Source organism: Toxotes jaculatrix, chromosome 7 (assembly GCF_017976425.1).
Source record: "Toxotes jaculatrix isolate fToxJac2 chromosome 7, fToxJac2.pri, whole genome shotgun sequence".
Taxonomy (NCBI): domain Eukaryota; kingdom Metazoa; phylum Chordata; class Actinopteri; family Toxotidae; genus Toxotes; species Toxotes jaculatrix.
This window is the reverse complement of record NC_054400.1, coordinates 14,414,274-14,429,818: the sequence shown is the minus strand read 5'-3', so window position 1 is coordinate 14,429,818 and position 15,545 is coordinate 14,414,274. Positions and strand designations below refer to the sequence as shown.

General features: G+C 40.5%; 1 protein-coding gene across 1 annotated transcript in view; it reads left to right on the top strand.

The window, feature by feature from the left end:
* The first annotated feature begins 484 nt into the window (after positions 1 to 484).
* coro1ca (coronin, actin binding protein, 1Ca) overlaps positions 485 to 15,545 on the top strand; it is a 32,887-nt gene continuing 17,826 nt past the window's right edge. The window contains exons 1-2 of the mRNA XM_041041891.1: positions 485 to 613; positions 14,278 to 14,474. Of these exons, the coding sequence (XP_040897825.1) occupies positions 14,280 to 14,474 (195 nt within the window). The 5' untranslated portion in view covers positions 485 to 613; positions 14,278 to 14,279. The remainder of the gene's footprint in view (positions 614 to 14,277; positions 14,475 to 15,545) is intronic.

Genomic DNA, 15,545 nt, shown 5'->3' with positions numbered 1-15,545 from the left:
ACAAATGCACATACATATGTTAAGCCATGCTCCACTAACTCATTTATTGTTGCCTCACCCTGATTTATTTTATATTTATGCCATGTTATATCATGGATCCTCATTGAATTGCTCCTAAATGCTGTCACAAGTCAGTGAGATCCATTTGTCTAGCCATCAAAGAACTACACAAATCTTGTAATTGATAAATAAATTGCCAAATTGTGCTAAACGATATAACTATAATATAACTGCTGCAGATAATAAGAGACACTCTGTTAACAGATAATAGGAGCATTAGTGGAAATTAGAAAGCTACGTTAAACACAAAATTGAAGGTGCTTTTCAGTGACTGGGAACCTGAAGAAAGAAGGCGTAAGTACTTCTCCCTATCTATCCAAACTGGTCATTGATTGGCTGTTAGAGGTGTCCGTCAAAGTCCGCCCATCCACTCAGGGGTCGCCAAGCCAAACGAGGGGGCGGGCTTAGTGTTGGAGTCGGGAAAGAGCACAGAGAGAGCGAGTGGTGTCAGCACAGCGGCGGCTCCGGCACAGGGAAGAATCAATTGGAATACGCGTTGGGCTGTGTTATACCTTTTCGGCTTTCGGGAATACTTTCATTTTCCTCTCAGAAGGTAGGTTACGGATTATGTGGTTTGTTTAGAGTGTTCAAGTTGTTTTTATTCCTTTAACCGCTTGCAGCGTTCTTCGTTTGCCCACATACAGCAGTCCAGACAGGAAAGTGCATGCGCTAGCTAAAATGAATCGGGGTATAATGTGAACTGTGTTTTTTTTTTCTTTCAAGCTAGCACTAGCTTTCAACCGCAGTTAACTAGCTGACAATGCCGGAAAAGTTTAAGACCGAAGACCACAGAAATTCCCGTTTTCGTGCACGGTTTTTGTTCCCGTTTGTGCTGGGGTGGGTTTCGTGGACAATTCACGACATGAAATCTGCTGTTGTACGTTATTGAGCGGGGTGGGGTAGCTAACCATAGTGCTGCAGGAAAACTTATCTCCGAAACGATAGATCCACAGAGACGGAGGTGCAGGCAGCACAACCGCGCCCTGGCCCCTGGCATCCTGTACTGGCGTTAATATCGTCCCTTCAAACTGAATAATTAGCTCCAAACGTTTTAAAAAAAAAAAAATCCAAGAATGTACTCTTTCATTTACGCAGTTATTTATTGTCAAAATGCCCCACTTTGATTTCACTCCAGTATCTGCCGTTTTCATCCAGATGCCAGGTTCAGATTTGACCCACTAACACACTGGTATGGAAGATAAACGGAAAAGGGTCATAGCACAGAAGTGGTACCTGCTTTCATGCTTGCAACTAGAAATGTTGCCCAGTTGCATAGATGACTGTGTCCTCCACCAGCTCTGCTTGTTTGGTTTTGTACTAAACACGTGGAGAATTGTTGGTATGAAATTGTGCAGAATCTGTTCGTATACTGAGTCTAGTAGTTAGTTATACTCAGTGAGGGCAGACAGAGATATGTTGTAGTATTCGTGCTTATAAATGGCGGAGTCCATCAGCTCTGTCTTGACAGCAGTACAGACAATTCACCAATTTAACTGACTAAATAAATAAATAAGGATTTGGTTTAAATCAGATTAAGATAGGGTACAATGTTTGCTAGTATGTATGGCTTGTATTCAAAGGAACTTTGTTGCCTGATTAGTTTGATTTTCCTAAATATTTTTTTAATTAAAATTTTACATAACTGGAACCAAATGTGTTGTAATGAAAATGTGTTTGACTGGGATATTTAATCCTGGAGTATGTTGCAAGTAGGGCTGCAATGAAGAGTGAAGATTGTTTCATTGTATAGCCTGTTAAAAGTGGGGGAAAAAAGAGATGATGAAGATGATACCTTCAGATTTCCTGATTTGTCTGACCATCAGACTAAAGCTTATACATTTTCAATTCACAGTGACATGAAACAAAGAAAAGCAGCTTTTGGGTAGCTGGAACCAGAAAGCATTTGGCGTTTTTGGTTGATAAAATAACCGAAACATTCAATCAATTTGTTTTCTTCCTCTCATCTAATTAGTTAATTGACTAATTGTTTCAGCCCTACTCACAAGTATCATGACTTAGCCTCATCCTTAAAATCTGGCATGGTTTTGCCTTGGAGCTGCGACTCTGCAGCTCTCAAATATCAGTGCCATTCTAGTGAAGCCATTCTAGGAATTTTATCCAAATCTGAAGCTTGTAGAGAGATCATTGAAGACTTAATGGTGCTCCCCTCCTCACTTGGCAGTCATAAATAGCCTCTGAAGTCCAACCCTAATGGCTGGGTGATCATTCAGATAGTCCTCTGTCTGACCCCTCTCTCTGTACACCACCACTCACTCATCTGCTTTCTCATGAATATAGGGCAGTTTAATTTGTAATGGCCATGGTAGGTGTGCTAAAAGGGCAGCATGATTTGCACATTTGGCCCCCGACTTGAACTAGGTTACTTAGCTCCCCCATGTAATCAGCTTTGGAGTTGAAGGAATTTCCCTTGCCAAATCTTGCCATGAGATGCAGAGCAGGTGGAGGCTGAGAGAGAGCGACCCCAGGGTCGGCAGTAGTACAGCTGTGTTTGGTCTTTTTACCCATTCCAGACGCATCAACATCTGCTGGTTGTGCTGCAGTACAAGGTCTTTAGAAGTGCGTAGCCTGCCTTCCTATGGCTGAGCTGAGAGAGGAAGTGGGTCAGGAAGCAGAGGGAAACTAAGCATGAGATGTGAGGGAGTGTTTGGTTCCTATCAGCTGTGGCAAGGCGCTCTTGTGTGGGCTGCGGTGAACTCTTGAGTACATTTTTAACATTTTGAATTGGTTTCAGCAAGATCATGAAGATTTATATCCAGTATGCAGCACATCCATTACATTTATTTCATCAGTGTTGAGTGAGGTCTGGCTAAGTCCAGCTGTTCCCTGCTGGCCATCTCAAGTCACTGTTCATTATTGTCCTGAATTGTTTAGAAGTAGCAGTTCAGGTTTGGGCTATGTTTTATGGACTAAGAAATGTGTGTGTTAGATCAAAAGTAGCTCAGTAGCAGTTTGATATCTTTCCTGTTACAGTTGGTTCTTGTATCTCTTTGCTGAAATAACCAGTAACCTGTGGAAAGAAACTACATATTTCAAGAGCTTGGCCTCTACACCTCAGTTCAACTCAAAGATTGCATTAACATGTCTGACATACCTCAGTTTGTGTCCTGTCCTGTCTGTGCAAGATGTTATCTCACACTCTTTCAAAAGAACTCTCTGCCAGAAGCTTTCAGAATGAAATACCACAGTATGTAAATTTACACTTTTGACTTTGCATTCATTCTTTGGGTAGTAATTTTTTTTCAAGGACAGGTAGGATGAAACATCTCATGATCTCACCACCTGCTTAGCATATAAGTGTGTGTGTTTGTTTGGACCAGCATGTGTGATGTAGAGTAGTTAAATACATGTAAATATAGTGTCTTCCAGCTTGTCACTGGATTGAGTTGTTTTTTCCATTTTGAATAATCAGATCTGTCTAATATTGTAGAAATCATTTTGCTTGGAATCTGAATCACAGATGAAGTTCAGATGCCCTCTCCGTTTTGTTGAACCTCCTCTTTTATTTTTGTAATGTTTGTAGCTTAGCAATTCCAGCAGATGCACACAGACTAATACTGTTTCTTCCACTGGTCATTCCCACCACAGCTGACAACATCTGTTGAAATGGAGCAGTGGTTGGTGCTTTGTTCACTGGGGGAGGGGGGAGTAGCTGATCAGGAAGAGGAAGGATCACGCTTTGTACTCTCAATCTGTAATATTTAGCAGTTTAGATTTGTATTTATTTTTTTAGATGTGAGAAATAATCAGATTCTGGTATTTGCCTTCTCTTCTTTGGGTCTGTTTTGATTACTAATAGAACAGCTGCTAGAAAAAACCCAGGCAGATGTTACATGTTTGATTTGTGTGGCTGCATAAATAAAAGTAACTCTGCACACAAACACGCAAAAAATAGAGCTTTTCCTGTTGTGAGTAATTTTATAGGATTTTAAAGTGGTCTCTTTTTAAACCTTGACTTTTAAGTAGGATAAGAAGTTTAGGATTTAGCCTTCACAGCAGAGAAAGTGATAGAGAGTTGGAAAGGGGGTTAGCGCTCGAGTACAGTTCAAGCATGCTCAGCGTCAAACTGAACAGACATTTGCTGACGCATTTATGTCTCCTATGTCTGAATCTGCAGGGTCTGATTTTCCTGTTTTGGAATGAGGAAGTTGGCAAAACCTAATCATTTGACTTCTGGTGTTGAAATCTTTTCATCTGTATATGTCTGACACACTACATTCCATCAATGCACGTTCATAATCTTTACCTAATTTGAGGAATATGATCAGAGTTGGTAACTGGTTCTGTCAACATTTTACCAAGCACTGAGTTTGACTTTTACCCACATTCCTCTTGTGTCTGCAAATCTCATTGCCTCTACAAAGTATAATAGGATGGAATGGCATTCCTTGAAACAGTGCTGCTTAATGTATTGCGTTCCAGTTGCATTTAACCTGAGCAGACCGCAGACTGCAGTGGTCACTTGGGGTTGAAGAGAGGTGAAATAACAGCACCTTATCTCGTTGTTGCAAAAAGCACTGGAATGTAGCTGGAATCTGATTACAATGGTGGTCCGTGGCCTTGGTTACAGGAAGGGGATTTAGGTGGCGTCTCATGCAGTCTCGGTGACAAAAGGCAAAAGGCAGCCAGTGTATGGAGAGCACTGAGGCGACATCATTGGGGTGTGTGTGTGTGTGTGTGGTTGCTGGGGGGGCACATGGGTAACAAAGTGTGGGAAAGAAAAGTCTGTGACCATTACTGGCTGTTATTTCTCTAAAGTTACAACATGAAACCTTCTCACAATAAAATACCAGTAACGTAGCGTGTGTATACATTTATCACATGCCATATCTCCCCTGAGTTGTAGACATTTTAGCCTAACATTTGCTGGACGTATGTATCTTATACAGATGTCCAGCTGTGACCTGGGCTGTGGCTACCAAGATGACGCTAGCAGCCGCATTGCAGAGAAGTCGGCAATAACAATGATGATGAAAAGAAGTAACAAACAAACAAAGGAATTGCAAAACCAAGCATGTAGCATATTATACCTGTTGAGAAACATGGTTGAGCCTTGCTTTATTTGCTGACTGTGTGTATCCACACGGGGCTTTATGGATGCCAGACTAACATAGGAAAACACTCCTGCTTTGCAGTCAAAAGATACTCATTGTAATGTGTTACTGCACGTGCAGCAGCCACTGTGTTTGTGTATTTTCTAGTGCCGAAACAGTCAACGGTTTTTCTGAAAATCATTGGCTTTACTCATTTACCAAGGTAAAATACCCAAATACCGTCCTTTCTTCTTATGGCCTCATGGTTTTTTTTTTCTTTCTTTGTTTTTTTGTAATTTAATTTCTGGTTGGACACGTTGATGTCTCTGGCTGCACAGGCTGTGGGAGAAGACTAGTGGGCTTTTGCTGACTATTCAAGTTCAACCTGTTGTGAAGAACAGTTGTGTTTTCTGTCAACATGACAGTCAATACCCCTTCAGGTTAAATGGTTCTCAGGAAGAACCATTGCAAAAATATGTATACGGAGCATGTTTGTTGATAGAAGCTCATGAATTAGGAATAGAAATACTTTCATGTACATATAAACTGTCGTAGACAGTACAGAGAATACAGTTTTTTAACCGGACTGGGAAGACTGTTAAGGCTTTGTCATAATTCTGCTCTAATTCTGCTGCCCCTCCCTCTCCAACATCAGCTCATCCTGATTTGTGGCTGGGATTTTCATGTTATGTCACCTCTCACTCAACAAGCACACTATGAAACACTGAACATCAGGGAACTCACCACTGCACAGTGGTGAAAATACACAAAGGCTATCTTTAAAGTTTGCATTGACAAATATTGTTCACTATTGCCTTGCTTTGCCCTTTATCCAGAATAAGCTGTTATCTCTGGGTTTAACAGAACTGTAATAGGTAATACGTTTTAATCCAGGTTAGGCTGGTTATCTGCCATACCACAGATCTGATTGTCTTGAAGTGTTGTAGGTAAGCTGTTTAGTAAATATCCTCCTTGTCCAGAGTTTTCTCTTGGAAGTGGAGACCAAGTTTTGTGTTGTGACATCTGTCAATGGTCTCTTTACTGTTCTTTACTGTTGCTCTATTTTTATTATGAGGGTGTGGCAATAGTATGTCATTATAATAATAATATTGTTCAAGAGCCCTGTCAATGAGAAACCAGTTTGAGTACAAATAACTGTCGACAGAATGGGGTGGCCCCATGTTTTAATTGGAATGTGTGAACATAATTGAATGTGGCAGCGATAGGCAGCATTAAATGTCTCCTGTCTCTGAGGACGTGCCATAATCTTTCATGTTTATGCACATGCTCTAAAATAAAAAAAAGGGTGGATGCCCCAGTTTTAAAGACCTCTGATGACTCAGTAACACAAAGTAAGGGGAGGAAATTAAGATTTTCCTGGAACATGGTCACCTCCAAGTGCTTCATTGATCTTAGTGTTCAGTTAGTGAGATATGTCTTGGAACCAGCAACAGAAAAGGTGTTTGTCTTTCCAGTAATAATAAATGTTATAGGAATTACATTCTGGCACACTGGTCAAACATGAGCCCTCAGTAAGCTTTCTTTTTTTTTTTATACTTGTTTTCTCTCTGTAGCTCCTTTTTAGTCTTATGTCAGAGCAAAACAATTTTCCTTGGTTTAATGGAGGGTAGCAATCTGTACTGTAAGAGTAAGAGATGAGAGGGAAGCCCTCCATGGCCTAGCACAGTGAGCTCAAACACAAGCATGAAGGGCCTAAATTCTTTTATCATTGCCTTCCTTTTTATACTGTTTCCTAAAGTGCAAGATTGTCTATTATTTGATACTACTGACACATGACAAAACTACTGTTTAATGAGATTATAAGGAGAAGCACAAACACGTCATTTGCATATTCTTAACGTGTGGTCAGAATAACTAATGAAAGTGAGGCACATCACTCAGTTTGCCATAGGATCCACTTATCCTCAACAATCCAAGAACTGTCAGATGTGAGTGGAGCTGAGGAATGAAGAGAAGGGTGCTAAAAACTGTGTCACACTGGTCCCACTTCCTGATGGTTATTTCCTCAGGCTGTGGGGTCCTCCTTCTGTCTCTGCACATCAGGGTCAGCTCTGCTGGCTCAGGAGGCAATAAGGTAACTCCTTTCATCTGATTTGCCCAACAGATACTCGAGGTCATTTTGCTTGAATTAGGGCTGGATCAGTGAGCTGTAAATCTCAGGAGATTGTCAGAGAGTGGCATAGCATTCACCCAAGGTGTGTCAGTATATCTCTGGAGTAGGTCTGACGCTGTCAGGCTGGTGCTAACGCTTCACAACACAGTCCCTGCTGACATGGTTGCATGCAAATGTAATGATCATTGTGACACTGATGTTTGGGAATGGGAACGGGTCATAAAAACTGGATATTGAATAATTGATTAGCAGCATTCACTGCTGAGACCTCAGTTTAGCTTCTACTTTTATTTTGAGGTCTTTTTTGTTGTCATATGAATTTGGCTTTTCTAATTTTGACAGATAAAGATTTCACTTTGTTTTAATTTTAACTCGTTCAATACAGTGTTTTCCACTTCATGAGTAAAAACCTGTGCTCTAGTGGTTGTTCTTCACAGACATTCTACCCTTTTGTATTGAGAACGACTGTGTTTACTATTAGTTCAGAGAATTTCTGTGGTAGTCTAACAGGAAGTGGGTCGTTTGGATAAGGCCTCTGCTAGTTTTGAGCAGAATGACCCTGCCCTTCTGGTTCCTGTATGCTGTCCTCTAAAACATGTCTGTTTCCACAAAAACTCACCAAGCTTTTCAGCTACCTAAGTGTGGTCAGGATAGTATAGAGTTTTTAGAGCCACACAGAACCATATAGATGAAAACATTTTTAAATAGAAGTGACATGACAAATTTTCTGCTTTTTTAAAAATTTAAAATCACATTACTTCCGGTAAGGTGATTCACTTCATCTGCAACATTACAGCTGCCCCCCCCCCCCCCCCCCTTCTCCTGAGCCTGCTTCTGCTTTGCTTCAGTGAGATCCCTGAGCTCTGGCAAATTATAAGAGAGGTTTTTTCTCACTATTTTCTGACATTTCACATACAAAACGATTAATTGATTGATCCAGAAAGTAACTGGCAGATTAATCAGTGATTTAGAAATAATTTTTAGTTGGAGCCTGAGTTGCTCTTCGGGCTCTTTGTGGGCTTACTCGTTTCAGCCTCAGATCATCAGGTGTAAGTAAGGGATAATGATGTTCTTGCGTAAGAGTCCTGTTGGATAAGGGAGTTACTGGTTTGGCATTTGCCCATAGCGGGGTTAGGAACTACCTTTCCCCAGGAAGGAGGTGAGATTTGTTTGAAACCATGGAGGACTTCTGAATGGGAGGCTCAAAACAAGTCCTGTCATGTATAGCTCTAAGGCCTGAGGTGATTGAGTCCTGAGTTTTAAAACTGATTTCAGTGTTGTATTGAGCCTGAAGTTATCAGCACTTAAACCTGAATCTTAGTCCAGGACTTGAGCGGTGCAGTAATTGTTTTATGTGCAGGTGCAACGCTGCTGATATAAATGTAGTCACTGACATATGGGAAATCCCCAGGTTTATCCAAATAAATGATTCCCCCACAAAAGTTAATCCAGATGTTATTTTTTGCTTTTCTGTCTCACCAAATATATCAAAAGGAACGGCTGTTTAATTATATCCATGGTGAGCACCCGGTGGCTGAGTGATATGGTCCAGAAAAGAATTGTCAGGATACACAGCCACCACATAACAAAGCTTACTCACCAAGACCCAGTAATGCATAATCAGCTCCAGCCCCACCCAGTCTGCCCTGACCTGCACTGTGTATGTTCACACAGGCCAACTCACATCATAAAGGTTTCATATCCAGCTGTCTAGTTTATCCGAGACGACTTTTACATGTTGTATAGAAAGCACGGATGATGAATGATGAGTCAATCTGGTGAACATGGATTCAGCTTCAGCATTGTTGTCATTTTTCTTGAAAATAATTTCAATTTTTGGTGAAACTGTCAGTTTTGGTGATTAATGCACCAGACTAATTGATGCCTTTTTTTTTCTGTCACTGTATCATAGGTCGCATTTAGGTTTTCTTGTTAGCATACTGTAACACAGCTAGCCCTGATTTGTTGCCTTCAGTGTGATTGGTTCTTACTACAGAAGCATATGATATTGAACATTTCCTGCTGTTTTGTAGCACTAAAGGATAGTGTGACTGGGGAACATTGTGCAGGCCCAGACTGACCTCAAGAATGCAGTGATTGTTTTGTCTAGGCTAGTCACACTATTGTGGTGATAAAACATCACATCTTATAAAGCTCTCCTGCATAAAACAATATACTATTCTGCTGCAAATAAACAGAGCCAAGAGCAGCAGGATAGTTTCACTGCTTATTCTGCATCAAGAATGCGGAAGGCTCAATAGCATTTATGTGGGTTTGGGGTTTGATCAATAGAAATTACTCCTCAGATGATTAGATCAGCCTTTATCCAACATACAGATGATTGTTGGCAACATAACCATGAAACTGTACTGCACCTGATCTGATATATTGCCCTTGGGTTTTGCCTTAGGTTTTGAAACAGGAAAGACATGGTGGCTGTTTGGAGAACGACATATTTGGTCTAAATAGTCCACCAAAATCCGCTTGCATTATAGGTGAGAAATAGGCCGTGCAGTCATGCTTCATTTTATTTCTAAAATGTCCAAGTAACTCTTCACAAGGTTCAGATTTTGAGAAGCAGCACGTCAGTGCTCAGTTATAACTCCAAATACCGCTCTGCTTGTTCTCATCGTCTTCTTAACCTCCTCTTGTAGTTTTCTGATTGTTCTGGCTCCCAGCTGCTCATCGCAGACCGTTGTCAGAGTCAGGGTTTTCCTGCCTGAGCTCATTAAATTTTCCCTGGTTTTGCAAGGCGAGGAATAATGCCACATGTCGAGATATAATTAAGTTTAACAGTTGTTTGCATTTTGGCCTTACAAGTAACCCTTTAAGACATTAGTTTGTATTTCTTACTATTGTATTGTGTGTTTTGCCAGGGTTGGTATTTCCCTGATGTTGCTAAGCAGTATGTCTGTGTTACCTAAGCATTTCTTAGAGACAGATTGCTGGCAAACAAACACCCATACAGTGGTCTATGGCATAAAGTGAATTTGTGCTCCACTGTTTTGTTTTGGGGGTTTTTAAACCTTTGACACAATGAGGACTTTTGGTTCATTGTGCATAAGCTCTATAAGCATAATACAGAGATATAGGATACCCAGAGGACAGCACCAGTGCCAGGCAACTGTCTAGCCACTCACCATATTCATTATCTATAGTGGGCCATTGCCGCATGTAGGGATGTAACAGTGCCAGAAAGGCGTCAGTCTGCACCAATACCGTTGAAATTCCATGATTCTCAATACTGAATTTGATACCACGGCTAAAGGTAGAAAACAACAGAGGCTGCTGCACGCACAGTGGAGTAACACACAGTTATTAGTAGTAGTTAAAATGAACTAACATGGTGATAAGACCAACAGTGTGAATATATTCATTTGTCAATGTTATATTTTGGCTGACTGAATGACGGTAACCTACTAATGTTCTGAGCTGTACATAAGCCTAAACAAGATAACGTTAGCCTCAAATGCAGTGGCTCTTGGCATGCTTCACCTGCATTTGCTGCCACCAATCCTTGTGTTGTTGTTCATTGTGTCTGCCTTCCTGATTGTTCTTCCCTTTGCGTCTGACCTCAGTCTATAACACTTATAGCATTATCAGGCGGCTCCTGTCAGTCCCAGAATAATCACATGTCCAGTGCCTATGACCTCTATGGTACCTTTGTTACGTACGGTACTGTAGAAAAACAAGTACATTAGATTGTCAGAATTTTAGCATTGCCTTTGTACCACAGTATTGGTTCTTGTGAGATCTTTGGGCACGTCTGTAGTCTACTTCATCACGGTAAGTAACTGTGAATCACGGCTGAGAAACCGTCAAAGGCACACTTTCACATTTTATCCCCAATTCAGTGAAGCTACAACATTTCTGAGAGCAAAGCGTGATCAAAATAGATGATCTTGCTTTCTTTTGCACACTAAATTGCTGAACTTGCAATGACCTCATAAATCAGTTATTGCTTTGTTCCCTCTTTTTTCACTCCTTCCCCTTTAGCAAAGAGCACTCGCTCAACCAAGAGAGCATATGGTTCCATTAGACAACCAGTAGGGACTAGCTGTAATTGTCCACTTGCAGTAGCCAACAATTAGCCTGTCAAACACGCAACAATCATTCAATTTCAGTAATATGCCAAATTCAACTTTCTGCCAACTCCATGAAGTAGTTTTGGCCAGTGTCTTATTGTAAATGGTTTTATACCATATTTGCTTAATTGAATCATGAAAATAAATGGGAAGATGAAGGAAGTGAGCTGAACAGTCCCCTTCATGGAGCTACTAGTCTTTGACCAGTATTTCCATACAAAGCATGGACCAAATAAATCTTGACTTGGTAGCAAAATAACAGTTAATTTCCACTGTCTGAAATGTCTCTGATTGGATCTAAAAATTTGACCTGGAGTCTTAAACTGTGAAGAAACTCCTAAGGTGCTCTCTAATTGCCACAGAAATACATAATCATTTACATAATGCATAAGTTGTTCTTTGACACTGCATTTTCTAAAACAGTATCAGCAAAATGGGGAAAATGGGGGTAATAGAGCAAGCTGCTCATCACACCTGAAGTGACTAGAAGCCAAACTCGAATTCTTCTGAGTTGTGTCAAATGAGGCAAGCTGGCTGAAGTCCCAATCTGCTCCCTCTCACTAACTGCAGCATAGTTATACATTTGGCAGGAGAATCAGTAGATTGTTCAAATACCCTAGGGCTTTTCATCACTGCATCAGTTTGTACAGTACACAAGCACGCCAGCATCAGCGAATGTGTAGGGGAATATCTTGCCTGAGGGCAGACACACCGTCACGTCTAACTTGCCTAATTCATATAGTACACACAGTACCTCATTCAGAATTGCTGGTATTTTCTGCATATATAGAACATACGTGACAATCAGCACTAACGCACACATGCTGTGGGAGGCTGCCTCGTGTATGTCTTATGTTATAAGGCTTAAAGAAGGCTTAAAAACTATCATGCTAGTATTATGGGGGGTATTAAATATACTCAATTATATTAGCTGTAACTAAAAGAATCATGGTGAATCAACAGAGTAAGGCAGCAGCAGCAGTTTCTGCTCGCATCATAACAAAAAATTTCTCCCGCTACTCCCAATAGTCTCCCACTGGACAGGTAGCTGATTTAGGTGTCTGTTCACATGCAGCTTCTATTCCAGGCAAGCTATGTGACAAATCTACAGCTCTAAAGGTAGCACACAAACATCACCCTTCCATGACAAAGATGTCCTTGTTAAGTTTTGCCCCCAGACTACCATCACATTGCTGTAAGGAAGAACGACCCTCCTTTTCCTCATCTTTGACATTCTTAAAAAGTAATAGTCACTGATTATATGAGCTTTTTTTTTTTCAGCAGTGACAAAAGACTGATTCTTGGCTGCCAATGACATGCTGTGATTTTTGAAACATGAAACGTCTTTGTCAGAGTAACCATTTCTTGCCTTCAAAATGAATTTAACGTCTTTTTTAAACTAGAATATATCTAGCAGGATTTGTGGAGACTGTTTATAACTGGATGTCAGTCAGTTGCTCTTGGTCTGCATCAGCTTTTCCCAGAGTAATCAAATTCAATTTCCTAGACAAATCAACTTCTGATCCAGATAAATTTAGGGGAGGATTTAGCGAATCTGATGTAACGCCTCCTCAGTTTAAGGAAGATTAACACTTAAGTGTCATTAACTGTTTGATTTAATTCAGATTTCAGAAATAAACAGTTGTAATGACTAACCATGTTTTTCAGGAGAGATATGCTGGTACACCCCCACATCCCTACAGGAAGAACTTCCTGCTTGTGTTGCAATCCTTGTCATGTCAGAAACTCGCCATACGAGTCTTTCCCGCTCACGCTTATTCTTTCGCTCTCCCTCTGTCTCTCTGTCTTTCTCTTTTACATAGACACACACACACACAATGGAAAACCACCTCCAAAACATGTCCCACATCCTGTGTTGTGCTTTGGTCATGTTGGTGATTCAGGCTGGGAAACTGTTAACATGTGCTGTGTCAAAAAATAAAAAAAGATTTGTGGAGGTTCACAGAACTACTAAGGAGCTTTTGTCTTTTTCTAGGTTGCAGGGTAGATTGGACCTTGGTTCTGGTTGTTTATCTGAAACTGGCTAGCTTTCCATTATCTTTGGAAGTGGTCTGTTATTGTAAGCAGAGCAGTGGGACTTGTAGCTTTGAATGGGCTTGTTTTCCAAAGCTCTCTTGTCTGCCAGCAGATTCTTGTCTTGGTGAAGATTTTAGCTGAACCAGCTACAAAGTCTGTTTTTGTTTGGATTGGGTATGTCCTATTTTCCTTTGGAAGTGGTTCTTCCTAAGTGTGCCACAGATAAAGCATCTCAGTATTTCAGAAGTTTAATATTTGGCACCACGGAAGATGAAAAGAGTTTGAAGTCATTTGAAATATCATTCATGTGCTATATCTTTATGAATTCCAAAAGACTTGTACCACTTTATTTGGGGATCAGTACCTTGTTGGAGGTGCTCACCAAAAAATATTGTGTCAAACACAATAATAAATGTAGCTAGTGGACTGTGGTGTTTAGCTGTGTAGTATTAAAGTTAGTGAAACAAAATGGGTCTGTGTCAAAGCAGCAGGGCTTTTCTCAGACAAACAGTGAAGCTGTGCCCTCATACTCCACTGTAGCGTCATCATCATCTTTCACTTCCAAAATAGTAAATAAATGTTAATTTCATATTCACAATTTACAACATGTGTTGGTAAAACTGTTCTTTGAAATTGCCCAGAAATCCCAGTGAGGCCCTTGGAGTATCAAATAGTAGTGGTTTGTTACAAAACACCCTCAGAGTGAGAGACTCAAACACATCTGCAAAGAGAATGTGTTGTGGAAAAAAGCTCACACATGATCCAAGTCTCTTCCAACGGCTTTGCTGCAGTGTGTGGATGTGTTGTGTTCTCAAGTCTTTAAAGTAGCTCAAATAGTTGCCGGCTTCTTTTCTGTACACCCGCTATCTTGTGACTGTGATTTTAAGCCCAATCTCTGCTTTCTCCACAGATATGAGACGAGTTGTACGGCAGAGCAAATTCCGTCACGTCTTTGGCCAGGCGGTGAAGAATGACCAATGCTACGATGATATCCGGGTTTCAAGGGTCACATGGGACAGCAGCTTCTGTGCAGTCAATCCCAAATTTGTTGCCCTAATCATTGAGGCCAGTGGTGGCGGAGCCTTCCTTGTTCTCCCTCTTCACAAGGTATGTTTATCTTGTATCATATAGTAATTAATGGCACAGTGAATAAACACAGTATTGTGTAGAGAGCACATCAGTCAGAGCTGGCCTTTAAGACAACCAGATGGAAATTGGTTGTGTGAGCATGTTTGCATTTATTGCTTCTTTACAATTCTTCACTAGGTCACGCTGAGTGTGTAACAATGCAATGGTTAATGAATGTTTTTTGGTAGTTTTTGTCACTTATTCTGTTGTGGAGTCAGCTGCTTTGTTTGGTTTACTTTGGTGCACATTATATGCTTTCAGGACACTTTTTTAGCTCACCAGCTGGGTAAAGGTGAAAGCCAGACAGCAGATAATAATAGTAATAGAATAGTAATAGAATGGGGAAACTGGTTTGAAGGTGTGTTTTGTCTTAATTATGAGAAAAATCGTGCATTGAATGATGTAATGTTAACCTGTAAAGGCACTGTGTGTGTTTTGACAGAGGTAATGAATCTGATGTTTTTGTTACTGATGATTCAAGTGGAACAAATTACGTCGGGATATTTTCAGATGGGTGTGGGGGGCAATCTTGAAATTGCGTCATTTATGATAAGAAGAGAAGGAAAACCGTTATTTCTGAGGGATTATATTTGAATGGACATGAATATAAACATAAAGCACAGAAAAGGCAGTGTGTATTGAAATAAAAATCTGGATTACTCTCTCTTTTCTTTTTTTGATAGTAATAAGCTTATTTCCCATGTTTTGCATAGAGCAAATAATAATCATTTGCATTGAACCATTTTGCATTTGCATTTACCTCTCGCAAGCAGAACTGCTGCCTCTACATTTCAGTATACCTTGGGATTAATGTTTACCAGCGGGCTGTTTCACTCACCCTCATGTTTACAACAGAAACCACTCCAAAGCCCTGGAGTGAACAGTCGCCTGATTCTAACCTCCATATAAGGAATCTCTCCACTTCAACTAGAATTACTCTTGGGTTGGGCAGGACAGCATTTTGAAGTGTGTTTGGCTGTAAACAAGTTAGCTGGGTGAATGCACCCACTCCCCTTATTTTTGTTTTAACCCTGCTGTCATAATTGGTCT